The 17,862-nt window shown below is 37.8% G+C and overlaps 1 protein-coding gene across 1 annotated transcript in view; it reads left to right on the forward strand.

Annotated features, from left to right (window-relative positions):
• PGGT1B (protein geranylgeranyltransferase type I subunit beta) overlaps positions 1-14,130 on the forward strand; it is a 32,882-nt gene extending 18,752 nt beyond the window's left edge. The window contains 7 exon segments of the mRNA XM_086869362.1: positions 511-662; positions 2,071-2,203; positions 7,718-7,763; positions 9,429-9,613; positions 9,927-10,035; positions 13,821-13,955; positions 13,958-14,130. Coding sequence (XP_086725488.1) covers positions 511-662; positions 2,071-2,203; positions 7,718-7,763; positions 9,429-9,613; positions 9,927-10,035; positions 13,821-13,955; positions 13,958-14,001 — 804 coding nt within the window. The 3' untranslated portion in view covers positions 14,002-14,130.
• Positions 14,131-17,862: the final 3,732 nt, after the last annotated feature.

The following is a 17,862-nucleotide window of genomic DNA, read 5'->3' on the forward strand; positions in this document are numbered from 1 at the left end:
AGAGATGAAAGTAGATAAATGGCTAATTTGGTATTGCTTCAGTTGACAGAGAGATTACTAGTAATTACTCACACTGCTTTCTTCATGTAGAGCATTAGGTTGTAATATCTCTGCTGAGGAGCCCTCCAGAGGTTTGGTTGTTTAAGAGTGCTTACCCAGCTGCCAGGAAGTTAATGCCCAGTGTCAGGACAAACTTAGGTACAGTTGAGGACATCCCATCTTTTTTCTTAATGGTTTGGCAGATGAAGCTCTTGGCAAAGCTTTTTTCCAAAGCTTTCTACTGACCAAGTGATTAGAAGAGCGGCAGTTATGATGAACAACTTAGTTTGATGAGGAAAGTTGAGCAGAGTTTGATGAGGAAAGCTGAGCAGGGTACCATAATGAGTGAAGGGAAAAGTAATTTGTTTACCTCTTGCCTTTACAACAACAACAACAACAACAACAAAAGCTTTGCTGTAGTGTAAGATTTTGTGATGTTTCAATATTTCTATATTTTCCCTCTTTTTTTAGGGTCCAGGTATATCTCATCCCTATGACAGTGGGCACATAGCAATGACTTACACAGGATTATCATGTCTGGTTATTCTTGGAGATGATTTAAGTCGAGTAAATAAAGATGCCATACTGGCAGGACTGAGAGCTCTCCAGCTGGAGGATGGAAGGTAAAAGACATTTTATATGCTGCAACTCCCACAGCTCCCACATGTAGAATAACACATAAGAAACATGTTTTTTTATAGAAGTAGTCGTTAGAAAATAGTTTGATTGGTAATAATATGAGTCATAGAACATATGCTGGCTTCTTACAAATAGCTAAGTTATCAGAGGATGCTAACTAGCTCTTTGAATCAAATTGGAGGCCAAGCAGCAAATCCCGGAATAAACAATTAAAGATCTATTTATTGTCACAGGCAATTCAACCTTTTATTTATTTTTGTGTATCACAGAAGCATATAGGTTGAAAAAGACCCTTGAGATGATCAAGTCCAAAGGCAACACTAAACCATGTCTTTAAGTGCCACATCTGCGTGTCTTTTAAATACCTTCAGGGATGGTGACTCCACCATTTTCCTGGGCAGCCTGTTCCAGTGCTAGACAAGCCTTCTGATGAAGAATATTTTTATGATACATGATCTAAATCTCACCTGGTGCAACTTGAGGCCATTTCCTCTGTCCCGCTTGGGAGAGGAGACCAACCCTCACCTTGCCACCTTCCAGGTAGTTGGGTGATAAGGTGTCCCCTTGGTGTTCTTTTTGCCAGGCTGAACACTCCAAGCTCCCTCAGCTACTCCTCATCAGATCTGTGCTCCAAACCCTTCTCCAGCTCCACTGCCCTTCTCTGGACATGCTCCAGCACCTCAGTGGTCTTCCTTGTTGTGAGGGACCCAAAACAGAGCACAAAACTCGAGGTGTGGCCTCACCAGTGCCCAGTACAGGGGGATGGTTACTGCCCTGGTTATGCTGGCCGCTTTCTGATACAAGCATCCAAATCAGGGCATTCATCATCATCTTAGGAGTCTCTGAGATTGTGCCAAAATAACCCAGTTACAAAAATTTTAACATGTTTGTAGAGTTTGGTGAGATTGTAACAATAAGTAATGAAAAACTGATTCACCACTTGTATTCGAAACGGTAGTATTAGCAGTTACCTTTATACATACCTGGCAAACTGGTCTTTAAGTTGCAGTAATGAAAGAAAATCTTGTGATCTATTAGGATTCCTAGGAAGTCAAAGAATTCTGCCCAAAAGAGGTAAAAAAAAGTCATGTATCTGTATATACTGTAATAGGTGAAGGACTGTAAGCATAAGCATCTTGGAATAAATAAACCCCAGTGTCATTAGGTTGCTGGAAATAGTTACTTAGGCTCCTAAATGTTTATAGTTCTATGAATTTTCCTTGGCTTAGAATCACATCTTCTAAAAAGAAAATCTTGTGCAGCTTTGGGTTGTATTTATGAGATTACTGTAAACTAATCTTTAAAGAAAACACTGCAATTCCTTGAGCTGCATTTCATATTTTCTGGTGTAACAGGCGAAACAGTGTCTAAAGACAGAAATGTTTCTTTCAGTTTCTGTGCAGTGCTGGAAGGAAGTGAGAATGATATGAGGTTTGTGTACTGTGCTTCCTGTATCTGTTACATGCTCGATAACTGGTCAGGCATGGATATGAAGAAAGCAATAGACTACATTAGAAGAAGTATGGTGAGTGTTTTCAAAATGTTACTTCTTCCTATGGTTTGAGGCTTATAGCTTTTTTCCTGATCTATGGCTAAAAAAAAATCTCTGTCCAAACTGTATTACGGTAATTTCAGTTTTTCTTCCTGCTTTAGCAAGTTGAGAATTACAAAGTACAGTGGTTTTTTGCATTTGTGTTTTCATTAAAATGTTTGTACTAGCAAGATAATTTTGTTTGGTGTGTTTGTTCACTGCAAATTAAATTGAAAATCCTCTTTAATTGAAATAATTAAACAATTGAAAGCAAGTTTTTGAAAACTGAGGTATGATGTTTGTGTAACTTAGAAAAAATAGAAGTGCATAAAGCGCTTTTGAAAAATGTATCAATAAAATCCTCACGTTTCACTGGGGTGTAGTACTGCTTTTTAAAAGATACACAGATTCAAATAAACTAATTGACATCAGTTCATGCTTAAGCGTTTCCAGTCATGCACTTCATAATTTATTTATTAGATACTTGGAATGAAAAAAATATGTTCATGAGTATATACACTTTTTCTGTGTCTGTGCAAGTTGTCCTCATATTTGTTTGGAATAAAGGAGCTTTCCAAATTTTTTCACGTTGTTTCACTAGTTTAATTGAGTTACATTTTTGAATATTGAAACACAGTTTTTTAAGGAAGCTGAACAAGCTTGAAAATTGCAACTCCCTGAGTGTGAGTAAATAGAGATTAAACTCTTCTGGTCTACAAAGAAGACCCAAATTTATGATGACACACAACTTCTGTTGGAAATTAGTATTTTCAGTAGTTGCTGCCAGCAGCAAGATTGTGAGAAACAGTTTAAAAAAGGACTTCAAAATCTCCTGCTTCAGACCAAATTGTTCATTGTTTATTTTTAAAGGAGGTAATTGGATGCCTTAGTATTTCTTACTGTACACCTCAAGAAGCTTTCTGTCACGCTGCCGTAGTCCTTTACAGACTGAGATGATCGAGGCCAGGGATACAAGTCATACAATGATATGGGCCTGCAGTCTGTTCACACTCTAGTAGCACCTTTTATCCCATTTTCCCCTCTGTTGGCTGTTACTTGTTCTTCCCCAGTCTGCTTTGATATCTCCATTTCTTACCACTGGCCCTTTCCCTAGCCACCCTATAGTAAGTTATGCTCAGCCCTGCATTCCCCAGTAAACAGTCCAAGGTAAGCAGGTTTCTGTGCAATCCTAGAATCTTCTTCTCTGGCATCCCGTAAGAGCCCTACTCTCATAGTTGGTATCTCAGTTAGCATGGGTTCTCAGCATGAGAATATCCCTGATGAATCCTCTCAGTGGGTTTCACCCAGGGACAATGATTTATCCATTCTCCTTTCACAGTCTGAGGGAGGAGCTTAGGCAGAGTGCTCACGCTTGCTGATTAGGTTGGAAGCATTCTTCCTGCTCTGGTTCTGGACCTTAATGTTTACTGAGTCTTTAGTCAAATAGCTTATCAGAGATACACTAGGAGAATCAAGTGTTACAGAAGAAAAAAACCCAAGAGCAAAATCCTCATTGTAGTTCTGTACATCATATTGTCTGTTAATTAACCTTATGAATATTTGAGTGCAGTTTTGGTTCTAAAGGAAATGGTAGAACTAGGAAGGGGACAAAGAAAGTTGTGTTGAACTGTGAAAGGTATGAATCAGCTTGTGTAAAAGGAGTATTTAATATACTATGAGTCTTCATTCTGGAAATGAGATTGTTAAATAGAGTGTGACAGAGATATGTAAAGTAACAGCAGTGAAAAAATAAAAGGACAGAGAAGCAACTATTTCTAAGACAGAACAGACAGAGAGCATCAGATGAGGCCATTATTAGAGCAGGCAAGTGGAAATTTGAAAGTTTTGAGCTGTGAAGTGGTACTGGAGATTTACTGTGTAGTGTGATCTTGAACCAAATTTATACTTTGTTTCTAGAGTTTAGCATTAGTTGTTGCCCCTCTAAATTCCAGTTATTATGTTCCTATTGGAAAAATTGACAGCATTTAAAAAAAAAATAATAATTGAAGCCTAACATGGCAGTACATTCTGGAAGGCCTCCTACTAATACTTGAGTTCACCAGTAAATAGAACTCAGTCTTGGCATGGTCAAAATTCAGAAGACACTGTGGCTTATCACATAGATTGTGTCTTTTCCTGGCTAGCTCAGAGAGTAACTTGAAGAGATCCTTTAAGTGGTGTTCTGTTGGCAGCAGTCCTCCTAGCATCTAGAAATGTGCAGTAAGACATGCTGTATTTTTGTCCAGATTTGCTGTGAATTGGTAGGTTAACTATACACTGTGTTCAGCAGGACTTTTTTAAACCACTGGTATGCTGTGAATTCACTGCAGAGCTGTTATGTACATGTACACTAGTTCTGTCTGTGTTTTCTGGGTTTGCACTCCTTCATCCACCAGTATTTCTGTGAATTAACTCAGTTGCAAGGTGTCTGGCAATTCTAGGGAAAGACACAAAACTTTTGCATCCTGCTTGGTCACAATTAGAGCTATGGTTGTGTCTGAAGAAGTCTAAGACATTCATACTAGCCCATTCTGAAAATCATTTCACAGCAGAGGTTGTTCCTTCCTTTCATTTATTCATCTCTTTCCACCACTTTCCTTGAGATGTATTTTAGTTCAACTACTTATCACAGGAGCCAAGTATTTCTTAAAGTGCATCTCATAAATAAATACAGTGAGTGTGAAATGTGGCATCCAAGAATGTTAGCTTGGTTTCTCTCATTAAGAGTTTGCAGATGGTGCTAAAACTAACCTACAAAATGGAATCAAGTAAATTCTGTTTGAGATTATTTTGTTGCTCCTTGTGTAACTAGCTATACAATTAATATGGCTACAGACTTCATTGTAAATGTTTATATCTGTTTTGCTAGTGTCGCCTCATTCTGGGACTTTTTTTAGTTATAGAACAAGAGAGATTGCTTTGCTCAGTACTAAATTGCTTTGACAGGAAGGTGTGGTTTTTATTTACTGTTGTATGTTACTCATTTACACTTAGCATGTGACAGTTAACAGAACTTTTTTCAGTTTTTCAAGTTGGCATACAGGTGAAATGCAATGGATCTGTATTGAGAGTAATACTGAGTAATACAGTACTCTTTGTAATAAGCTTGTGGATTTTTAAGCTTATTCTTCAGATTCTGTTGCCTTTAGTGATGCAGTGTAAGAATTGTGACCTACAATTCAATACAGCTGAATGAGGGAGTGCATTTGTGTAGTCAGGTATGTCAAGAACAGCAGGAGATTGGAACATAATGTTTAAAACGTTAAAAAGAACTGAATCTTCTTAAAGAATAGATGGCCTTCTTGTTGTCATTCAACTAAAATAGTGTTCATACAATGCTGATCACAAAAAGAATTCTGGGCCAGTTTTGTTGTCAGTAAAAGAGTCAGATTCCAACACACAATTTTTATCAGGGTAGGTTGATTCTTGTCTTTCACATTCAAAACTCAGATATATCACTAATCAACAGACACCACAATGCTGAGATTTTGAACAACTTCCAGAGACTCAATAGCACTGCTTTTTGCAACAATGCTTGGTGTTTTTTTGAAATAGAAATATTGCAAGAAGCTTTAAAAATATCTGCTTCTTCTAGTATAGTCTTCTTCAAATGCAGTTGTATTAGTCTATTGATTTAATTAAGCTGGTTGTAAAACTTACATATTTTGAAGTGAAGATTTTACCCAACTGGATTTACATGTTTCCTGACAATAGTATTTAATTATACAGTTGTCTTGTTGCAGTAATCAAGAGCTATTTTTGCATAGAATTTCTGGAGTCTTTTCAAAAGGACAAAGAAATAAAATCATTCCCTAGCTGTTTAGACCACACAAGTCCCCAAAGAGCAGCTGCTGTTTGTAAATAAATAGGCACCAGTTAGCCCAGGGTCAGCTATTGTCTATTAGAGTTTAAAGCTAATTGTACAGCCCAACATAGTAGTGCCTGGGATACACACTTAACAGCTTTTCTCCAGAGCAAATTACTTTGTCATACATAAAGCAAGCCACCTCCTCTTAAAATTGCTGTTTGTAGAGTTAATTAGCTTTGCCAGCATAGCTTTGCTAATCAGCTTGCCTTTTCTTAGCAATTAGTGTGCCTGTGGAATGTGGTAGCACATTTGTGTTGCATTCTCAAAAGGCGGTGGAAAAGGAAGAGTTCACACTGTGTGCTTTAACATTCAGAAGTTCATAGAGATTACTAAAATGTGGTGGTTCAAACCTTTGAAATCGAGCTGCAGCTTGAAGTGTATGCATCAGATATTAGTCTTTCAAGTTGCTTCAGCCTGCAGCAACAATTCAAAACCAGAAATGCAGTTTTAGTGTAGCTTCTGTGTGTTCTGTTTACCTTTTCCTTCTCAATGTCAGCTTTAAAAGCAGATGTACAAAATAACCTTTAGGTAATTTCTAAAGACATGATAGTCCTGTAGCCATTCTTTAGTTAGGACTATGGGAGTCATTAGTGGTTTGTCAAGGTGTCCTGTATCTACTAGCCGCTGTTTTAGAGAAAATGTGAGAAATTCACAGTCAGCACCTGGAGGATGTGGCAGAAATTTTTGTCTGATCAGATATTTCATTGAATGAATGATACAATCATTAATTGAGCAGTTGATGTAGAATATAAAGGACCTATGTAATTTAACTTCAAAAGTTGTATACCTCGTTGTTCCTTCTAAGCAATTTGGTATTGTTCAGAGATCATTCATTAAATATTTTACGAACTCTTGTAAAATAAACCGTTTCCATTTTATGAATATTTTCCTATATGATCCTTTGTTTCTTTTCAAGTAAAATAATTTAATGGATTTTTAGGGAAGAAATATTATTATTACATATACATGTGTTCCTAGATTGGTCGTGACAGATGTGAACTGTGATATTCTTGGTGCTTTGTCAGACTTGAGTTTCCATTGGTTGCACTTAACAGAGTGATTTTTCAGCACTGTAACAGTGTTTTTAAACAGTAATATTTTATAGAACATTTAAAGTTTATTCCAATGCATGTTATAATTTTCTTATTGCTCTTATTTTCTTGTTTTCTTAAAGCCTGATGTACTTGCTTCTTACTGAAGTATTGATTGGATTTGAGTATTCTACACATAGGAGTACCTAGCATTTTGCCTCTTTTTAATATTAAACTGCTCTTGGATTAGAGACAGATTAAATGATCATTTAATTTTGTTTTGTTTTGATTACATATCCATTTTTTTTCTTTTTATACCTGCAGTTCATGTATTTTTCTTTTTGGCAAAGATATGCTTACCGTTTTTCAGGTTTCTAACATATGTCACAACTAAAATTAATTCTATGAAAGTCATAAAAACTGCCTGCATTGAAACAGGGCTGATTTGTTAACTGTGTTGTGCCAAGAACTTTTGGAAGTTCAGAATCTAATCAGGTTAAATTGTGGCAATGATTTGGTAATAAATTTGCTGGTAAACTAAGAAATTGCAATGTCTGTCAAAGAGCTGTGGTTCTAAATTAACTGCTTCGTGGGATTTTTTTTCTTCAGTCTTATGATAATGGCCTGGCACAGGGAGCTGGACTGGAATCTCATGGTAAGAATGTCAAAGTCTTCTATACCTTTCAGAGTGGTATTGAAAATGCTGTAGAAGGTGCAGGGTATGCCATACCTTTTCTTCTTTTCTGATTTTTAAGGAAGTGATGTGGGGAGGAGCAAATCCAAAACATGCCTCCAAATATCGCTTCTTCTTCCTTTAGAGCTAGCTTAATATCTGAACAGACGGGCTCTTAATCACTACATTAATCTTACCTCATGAGTGTTTTGTTGAAAGGTGTTGCTTCTAGTTCTCAGCTGTTGCTGACAGAGCAAACTTTTTCCGCAGGTGCCATTGTTACTCTGAGGATTTTAACTGCAAGAGATTTTGTGCAGTGTAACTGATTATTTCCCATTTCAACAGCTGTGGTAAAACCTAGAAACATTTCCTCTGATAGATAAAGTATCTGCTGTGGATTCAAATCTTGAAGCAACAGTTATTTTTTGTAAAGAGTTGGTAGATCTGAAGATAGGAATTCCCAAGAGAATGCTATTTTTTGAGCAAAATCTTTCGGTGCCATGAAGTAGCAATCTGCTTGTGGCAGAGGAGCTTTTGACTTTTAGGTGGGTGATACTAAATCTAGTGCTGTGGTCTATTAGCCAAGGTGGTGATTGGCAAAGGTTGGACTTGATGATCCTGGAGGTCTTTTCCAACCTAAATGATTCTGTGATCCTCTGAAATGTTTGCTATCTTTATCCTTAGTATTGTGCTTTGAGAGGATTTTGCCTGTTTCCTTCTTGATGGATCAGTAAAGCTGAAATAATTTAAATTGCGCCCCTAGGTATTAAAACAATTGGTTAACTAACTTTCTGTAGAATATTAGTGATAACAAATAGCAGTACTTCAGCACTGCGTTTCAGCATCAGAGTGAAAATAATCTTACAGCTCCTGGGGTCTTCCAGCACCAGGATATTGTAAGGAGCTTTGGAGCCTGAGTCATCTGTCAGCAGCTTGCTTATGGTCTTTCCCAGCCTCTGATTTTATCATATCAGGTATTAGATTCAAAATAAATTTTGATGGGCTTTAAAAAGTGATGGCTGGGCTACACAAAGAACATGAGTTTTTACTGTGCAGTTTCCTTGACAGTCTCAGAAGCACAATTTTTATGTATTGCAACCATGAGAGTTCAGGAGTCTTTTCACTGTATTAACTGTGTGTTTTGTTTTTTTAATAATTTTAATTTTAATTTTTTTTTTCTTCTTCTCACCAGACACTTTTGTTTGTTTATGTCCTCTAGGGGATTGTGTCTGAGCCTGGCTTTGGCATCTCTGCTTCAGTCTGATTGCTGGCATTACAATATTTTTCTTTTTTAAGTTACAAATGAAGAAATATTTCTGTTGCAATGCCATTTACTTATTTCTGGACTGCTGTGTAATGTAAATTGTGCAGCATTGAGAGAAAAAATAGCTTTAAGAAAATGAACTGGTTTATTTCTGCAAGAGCTGGGTTGAGGGGTTTCTTTCCCTCCTTTGACATATCTGCTGAAGTGCTCTTATTTAGAGTGTTCTTATTTATTTGGATTTTAGACCTAAAATTAACTTTTTCATACTTTTAAAAGTCCATTGATTTAGTTGCTAAAAACTTAATTAAAGTTCTGACTGAGATCATACTGGCTTCAGGAAATCCGTGTATCAAAGCATTGCAGACCCTGCTCTGTCTTTACAGGTGGCTCTACATTTTGTGGTATTGCATCACTGTGCTTGATGGGGAAACTGGAGGAAGTTTTTTCAGAAAAAGAACTGAACAGAATAAGAAGATGGTGTATAATGAGGCAACAGAATGGCTACCATGGACGACCCAACAAACCTGTAGACACTTGCTATTCCTTTTGGGTGGGAGCGACATTGAAGGTAGTGTACAGAACAGATATAGGGATAGTTATTGACCTGTTTTGATTTCTTTAAGCACTGTTTTCTTTGCTTGAAAGAGTTAGATACTTCACACAAGCGTGTCAGTATGCACCAATGACTGTAAATGTTGTTCATCTCTCAAAAGATGCAGGAAATGGAGGTTTACCAGATTGGTGCTACCTGTGGTGTCACTGCTTATCTCAAATATAGGCACTATATTCTAGTGGTAAAAATTTTCTAAGACTTTGTTAAAGATTCAGTGTTAAAAATACACTAAGACCTATATTACTGTTGCAATGTAATTTCTTTTCAGCTCTTGAACATATTCCAATATACAAATTTTGAGAAAAACCGAAATTACATCCTGTCAACTCAAGATCGCCTTGTTGGTGGATTTGCCAAGTGGCCAGACAGCCATCCAGGTAAAATAACTTCTCAAAATTGCAGTGAGTGTATTTCTAAGTAATTAAATGTATTTCTAATTCTAATGTATTTCTAGGTAAGAAATGCATTCCAGCAGTCAGACACTTGAGAGGTGTAAGGGAAACTATATTCTTAAAAAAAAAACAACAAAAACCCCACAAACAAACAAAAAAAACCCACCCTCAAAAATATAAGGATTTTTCTTGAGGTAGAAAGAGGGAGATGATGTTTTTCCTTGTTCAGCCACAGAGGAAGTGAGCTGCTGTTGTTTAGGTTACTGTTAAAAGAGTATCACTGTCTATTTAGTATGTGTTTAACTGTTCTACTTAAAGGGAATATTGTGTTGTAGGTATTTCTGTAAATTGAGTTTAATATATCAAAACACTTGTTTCTTTAGTAATTTAATAATTCAAGCTTATTCAGAAGTCATTGATATATGTAAAAACAGTCAGTTTGCACAGTTATGTACTATGATTTACAGGTTGTGGTTATACGAGTATGTCTGAAAACTAATCATTATGCTTTTGGAATTGGATAATTTGTTGTGAAAAAAAACCTCAAAAGGACGCTAAAGTATTTTAATATTTAAAGTATTAATGTAAAAAGTTGTTAGAATTCAATTAAGATTTTGCAAACTTGTGAAAACAAAGTTTGCGCCAGTAGTGTTTGCCCACGGCATTTTGGACAGGGAAGATAAACAGTCTTTAAACGGACCAAATAAGATAAAAATTCAGTCATAATAAAGGAGGAATCTGTTTAGAATCTATGACCTGATATTTAATTCTTTATAATTTCATTTTGTACAACAGTTCAGAATTTTTCAAGGTGAACCCACACTAAAAATACAGTGCTTGTGATAGATTCACATCTGCCTCTTCCCTGAAAACCGGTTTAGGATTTCTGAGGAATTTAGATGTATTTACTCCTCATCATATAGATTAAACAGTATCATTTGGAGGGAGAATTTTGGTTTAACTTAATGAAATATTTACCTTGTGAGTCAGAGATTAGAAAAATCTGTTTCAAATACACGTCATGTGTGAAGTGCTTTAATCTGTCTTAATTTCCTTTTATGACAGTGTTGCCCCTGTAGTTGACCAAGGCAAGCCAGTTGATACAATCTAAGGCTTTCGATACTGTCCCGTCCAGGATCCTTCTGGACAAACTGTCCAGTAAAAGGCTGGGTAAACACATCATGGGATGGGTGAGCAACTGGTTCACACTCCGGGCAGAAAAGGTCCTAGTGCATGGGGTGACATCAGACTGGTGATTTGTCACTAGAGGGGATCCACAGAAATCCATCCTTGGCCCTGTGCTCTTCAACATATTCATTAATGACTTGGATACAGGGCTGGAAGGAATACTAAGTAAGTTCACAAACAACACTAAATAGGGAGTAGCTGTTGACTACTTTGGGAGTAGCTGTTGGGCAGAGAAATCTTGCAGAGAGACATTGACAAATCAGAGAGATGGTCATTCACCATCCATATGAAGTTTAACAAGGGCAAGTCCTGAATGTATGGATAGACTGGAAAACAAGATGCTGGAGAGCACTGCTGCAGAAAGGGTCCTGGGGGTCCTGGTGAATGACAAGTTGAATACAAGCCAGCAGTGCCCTGTCAGGCAGGAGGGCCCCGGTGTCCTGGGGTGCATCAGGCCCAGCATCACAGCCGGGCAAGGGAGGGGATTGTCCTGCTCTGCTCTGAGCTGGGGCAGCCTCACCTCCAGTGCTGGGGACAGGTCTGGGTGCCACAACACAAAAAAGACATTGAGGTGTTAGGGAGTGTCCAAAGGAGGGCCATGAGGATGGTGAAGGGCCTTGGGGGGAAGCCGTGTGAGGAGTGGCTGAGGTCACTTGGTCTGTTCAGCCTGGAGAAGACTGAGGGGAGACCTCACTGCAGGAGAGCAGTGGGAGGGGAAGAGGAGGGGCAGGCACTGATCTCTGCTCTGTGGTGACAGTGACAGGACACAAGGGAGTGGCCTGAAGTTGTGTCCGGGGAGGTTTAGGTTTGATATTAGGAAAGGTTCTTCACCCAGAGGTTGTTCAGGCACTGGAACAGACTCCCCAGGGAAGCTGTCACAGCACCAGCCTGACAGAGCTCAAGAAATTTTTGGTCAATCTTCTCAGGCACATGGTGTAACTCTCAGGGCATCCTATGCAGAGCCAGGAGTCAGACTTTTATCACCTTTGTGGAGTCCTTCCAATTCAGGGTATTCTATGATTCTATGATTCTGTCTTTTAGCATAGTTGTGACTGTTAGAGATAAGATTTAAGAAAGGCAAGACAAATAGTAATTGGTTTTCCTTGTTGTGTGTGTGCATGTTTGTATTTTCTAGGCTTGCTGTAGCAATTTTTTCTCAGGCAGATGGTGGCATAAGTCTGTGGTCCTTTTTTGAAGGAAGAAGTAAAAAGTTAGCTCAGTTCTGATACAAAGAAAGTAAAAACGTAACATTGCAAAGATTGCTTCTGAGGAATTGTGTTTTCATTGTTATAATATATGCAACAAGCTGTCTTTCAGTCATGTCTACACTATAAATATTCCTAAGACTTAATCAGAATTAAATTTTAACTTCCGTGGCTCCTACTTTACTCCTACTCAGTTAAAATTTGGGGACTCAAGCTGTCTTTGCTGTGCAATAATGTTTTTAGGAAGAAGACTAGGAGATTCAGAAGACAGTCAACTGCTTGTGATAATCTATGTGCTATATGGACTTAAAATGTTAACGAGTAACTCTTTCCAGCTGATTATCGAGGGAAATACTATTTTGTAGTCTTGCTTTGTTCCCGTGCTAACAGACATCAAAACATGGCTGTGGAGACCCACTAGCATTATTTAAGAAAGAACTGATAGGACAAGAATAAAGCCTCAGGTTACACTAGAGGAGGTGTGTAGATTGGATAGTAGGAAAAATTTCTTTGCCAGAAGGGTTGTAAAACATTGGCTACTCGAGGCAGTGTTTGAGTACCATCCCTGGAGATATGATATGACACTTAGGGACATGATTTAGTGCTGGTCTTGGCAATGGTAGGTTGAGGATTGGATTCTGATCTTAGAAATCTTTTCCAGCCTAAATGATTCGGTGTTCATTTTAGTGAGATACTGAATTATTGACAGCTCCACAGAGTGTTGAGATTTTGCAAGAGACACATGAAATTCTCATATTCTTTTGACCTTTCACCTGTGATTTCATGGGCAGATAATCCAATCTGATAGCTTGCTGCTACCCAAAGGAGGCAGACTCAGTGAGCTGCAACCCTGGTTAGGTTGGACATCAGGAGCAGTATGGAACAGGAGAGTAAGAGTATCCCATTTTGGTGGCAGTCATCTCTCAACCAAGCTGCATGAATCTTTAATCTCTCAGGAAAAGGGGAAGCTAGGAAAAGTAATGGCTTCTTCAGTTTCTCTAAGTCTTGCTGTTGGCAGCTATTGGCACTAATTTTGTTGTTTCAGTAGTTAGCTGCCCATAAAGTAAGCATCCAAAAAAATGCTTGCAAGAAAAATATTTGCTTTCTGGACTGGTTATTTTCACATGCATAAATTGTTTTGCTTTTTGGCAGTGGCACTCAGAAAAAGTAAAGTAGTGCACAAAGTTGTTACAAAAGAAATCTGGACTTTAGTTCATGTTGGTAGCTTTGTTTTCCTTCCATCAAAACTCAGGTTTAAATACAGCACCTGATTATTCATTTTCCTCGGCTGTTATTACTCAGAGGTGTGTGAATATGGGAACACTTGGATGTTAAGCCTGAAATAATCATACTTTTCCATTTCTGTCCTTCTTTCAGATGCTTTACATGCCTACTTTGGGATCTGTGGTTTGTCATTAATTGGAGAATCTGGTATTTGCAAAGTTCATCCTGCCCTGAATGTAAGCACAAGAGCATCAGAGCGTCTTCACCAACTTCATCAGATCTGGAAAACACGGACTTTAAACAGCGTTCAGATGACACACACCTCTCTACATGACTGATTTAGACTTGAATTTAGTTCTGGTAGCATAATTGTAGCCCAGGGTTAAAAGCCATGTATAACCAATGTGCTCTTTTAAGTGCTGGAGTCATACAATCAGATCTGTGTTGCTGGCATCACTTTGATAGGGAGTTGCCTTCAGCAGGTTATTCTGCATTGTGAAAAGGGGAATATTTTGATTATATAGAAGTTTGTCACCGCAGACTGTAAATGGCTTTTCAGATGGCTTTACTTCTGAGAAATCCCTTGAGGCGTTTAAACTTCATTTTCATTTTATTTTTTTAAATTTGTGCATACTGTGTCAAAATATATAATGGGGAAATATTTTCAAAATTGTTTACATATCATACAGTATAGCACAGAACGTTGAAGTTCTTTATAATCTTACTGTTTGACATATTTTTGGGTAGAGAATCTCTCATATTAAGTCTCAGTTAAAAGTTACCTATTATCATCAACTTTCAGATTCCATAAAATTTGTTTTTCATAAACAAATTAATTAAATACAAATAAAATTATTTTATTCAATATACTGGACTTTTAAAGTTGTGTGGCCTTACTAAATGGATTTCATAATTCTTCTGAGTAGGTTTTACACAGATGCAGTGGATTGATAGCCAGACGAAGAGTTTTCATCTGAAATAGTTTTCTTTGTGTGAAGTTCAATAAGAGTGTGGCATATTGATGTGTGTCAATAAGAGATATTCAGCCCAGTCTTTTGGAAGCATATCTGTATGCAAGAGTAGCATTAGAACCTGCTTCCAAAGACAGACCTTTCCAATTAGAATTAGAATAGAATAAAGTAGAATTTCCAATCCGTTCAAATTAGAGTAATGGTGAACATGCTCAGCTTCTTTAGTGCTTTACTAGTGCCTTATTTTGTATGCTTGAAGTGCTGTTCAGAGCTGAAGCAAGTAACTTTGCAGCTGGTGTGTTTGTGGCAGGTCACTTTGTGCATTCAGTAGACTCCACAATGTCTTTCTACTTGCCAGTCATTAACAGCACTTTTTTTTTTTTCTAAAGGTTCCAAAGACAACTGAAGACTTCTTAAAACAGATTAGGTGCACCATTTGCCACTGCTGAGCCCAAAGAGACAGGATGTAGACCATTTTGGCCAGCAAAAGTAACTTTGGGGATAAATATGATTCCTGTTTTGCAATGCAGGGCAAGTGAAAAGGGTAGTGTAGCTGTACCCCTAGCACACATGTTAGAGAAGTCCAATAGGTATCTTTAGGCTACCAGAACAATCCCATTGTCCAAACCTGTAGCAGCCTTCCTAGCTAAATAAATAAGTTTTATTTCTATAGCAGATTAATTTATGTGGCAGCATTGGGAGCATAACTAGTGATAGTGATCTGCTTGGAAAAGCAGAGGAGCAGAGTAAGGTGTGTGAGCTAGATACGTCCCAGCAGACACTTTGTTTGGAGGAGAGACTCAATAGCTGGAAAATACAGGAAGTCTAGAGGAGTAGAACCAGGAGAGCTGTGAGGCTAGTACTGGAGAGGGAGAATGAGTTGCTTGAGTGGGACTGTTTGCACAGTAAGAGAAATGAAAGCTGGGAGATATTGAGACTGGAAGCAAAAGCCAAGAATGTGGAGTAATAATGGAGCCAAACTGGTGGAAAGGATTAGAGCTGCCTAGGGTAAGATTAGGGTGCAAAAGAAAAGTGATAACTCAAGGAACATGAAGGAGTTAGGGGGGGAAGATAGAGCTTGGGAATTGGTTTTATTGCCCACATGCTGAGATGATTAGAAATCCAGCCACAAGAAAAAAGAATTAGCAAGATACCTAAAGGAGAGGATCTCCCAGGCAGTGGGCTCACCACAGCAGTTCCTGTGGGAATCCCATTTTCCTGGTTAGTCTTAACGGGATGTTGGTCAGCAAAGGCTGAAGTAGCTTCCCTGAACAGAATTCTCTTATGTCATGGGGGTCTACCTAGATAAAAACTCATTTGAAACCAAGCAACAAAAATCTTGAAGTAAAAATTGACCAAAAAGGCATGGTATATTCTTGTCTTCACATCAGATGGTGACCACAAGTTGATTTCATGGTAGGGTAGGATGGGTTTCTGGAATGCAGTATAGTTACAGTGAAGGTGAGATGTAATTGTACCTACCCATCCCCACCACTGCTTCTCTGCCTTGCTGATCAACCATCTTTGAGTTTTTTAGTTTTGAGGTTTTTTGTCATTTTAGCACCCTGATAGAGGGAGTAGCTTTGAATTTCAGAAGTTGAATAAGGTGTTCTAAGTGTCTTCTGGGAAATAGCCTAAATATTCATTTGTTCGTAGCTTCATAAGAAGTGTTGTATTTGATTATTGTGAGGCAAATCCATACTTGCAAAATCCTAAGCTATGGTTCCTGAGTTGCCCTATGTGTGACCAGATTCTCATCTGTGAGGGACATCAGTGTCCCTCAGCAGAAAGTATGGGAGTAACACTGAAAAATCATAATATGTGAACAAGAAAAATTCTCATGGCAAGTAATTTGACAGTTTTCTGCCTCAAAAAGCAGGTAACATTTCTTGCTATGTTTCTTTGTATCTGTAAGCTACCCTGGGTTCTGCATATGGATTTTACATTTCTTATCTCCTTGGCCCCCAGTTATTCTGCATCTTTTCAGGCTGCATGTTGACAGAAGAGCTGGCCTTTCCTAAAGGTTGTACAAGGCATATTTGTTTTTGATATACTCCCAAAGTTTGATGAAGGCAGCAAAATATCTATGTTTTCACATCACATTGAGTATCTAATTACTTTTAATTTTTTTGGTTAACAAAAATCTGTACTAATTACCAACTCTGCAGTCATAATTTGCCATTTTAAATACGCCAATTGATGGCAGGCAAACAAATTATGAACATTGACTGTTCCTGTGTAGCAGACATTTGGATTCTGACTGTATTGAATTGCCTCTCTGATTGTTGTGGTTTATTGTGTCTTCTGACTATAAAAATGTTAAATGAGAAATCAGTGGACGAAAGTTTCACAGAAGTCCATAACCTAAAATCACTTTTAAAGGGGATACATCAAAACTTAGCTAAAACTTAAATGTGAACTGTGAAGTTTAAATGTAGCTAGAAAAAGCAAACCATATGATTATTACCTACCTCTAATAACTTTGTGTTAACCACAGCTTTACATTGCTGAGACTGAATCTACATAAGAAATTAATGCATTAAATGGCTTTACCATGTGCTTGAGGATGTAAAACCTCTTGGCTATTAGTCTGACAAATGTGAGTGCCTCTATCCTATGTGAAACACTCCCAAACTCTTAAGTGTGGCCCAAGTTTCTCTTCCAAAAAAACTTTAAAGTTTTAAAAGCTTTAAAATGGTATGTTGAACAAAAGAAGTCAAATATATCTTTTCTATAGGATGTGAGGACTGGGGATTTAAAAATTGTCACATTAGGGCTTTCCGGCCCACTTGATTGTACATAGCTGCTGGTGGATATGGTAACACCCTTTTGGAAGGCTGCTTCCAAGCATGTTTGTATTTATGAATTTTCGTGTTGAGAACTGTTTTTTCTAAATAGAACAATCATCATCACTGAAAAAAACTAGCAAGTAAATTGGGTATTGCAGAAATAGCTGAAATACATATGCTGAAGTACATATTAAAAGTATCTTGTTCTATGCTCTATTGCCCAAGGTAAAGGACAACCTGAGAGGAGCTGAAGAAGCTGCATCAAATGTGCTTTCTTCATGAATGCCAGTATAAAAATTAAATACTCTGTAAAAGCTGTTGTGTTCCCTAAAAATACATTTCAATTTTGTGCCATTCAGTATGGAGTTTCCTAATATAGAAGGGAAGAAATGGTGATTTCCAAAGTGAAAGCCTTTTTTGGACAGCCTGTCTCCT

Source organism: Cyanistes caeruleus, chromosome Z (assembly GCF_971803275.1).
Source record: "Cyanistes caeruleus chromosome Z, bCyaCae1.hap1.1, whole genome shotgun sequence".
Taxonomy (NCBI): domain Eukaryota; kingdom Metazoa; phylum Chordata; class Aves; order Passeriformes; family Paridae; genus Cyanistes; species Cyanistes caeruleus.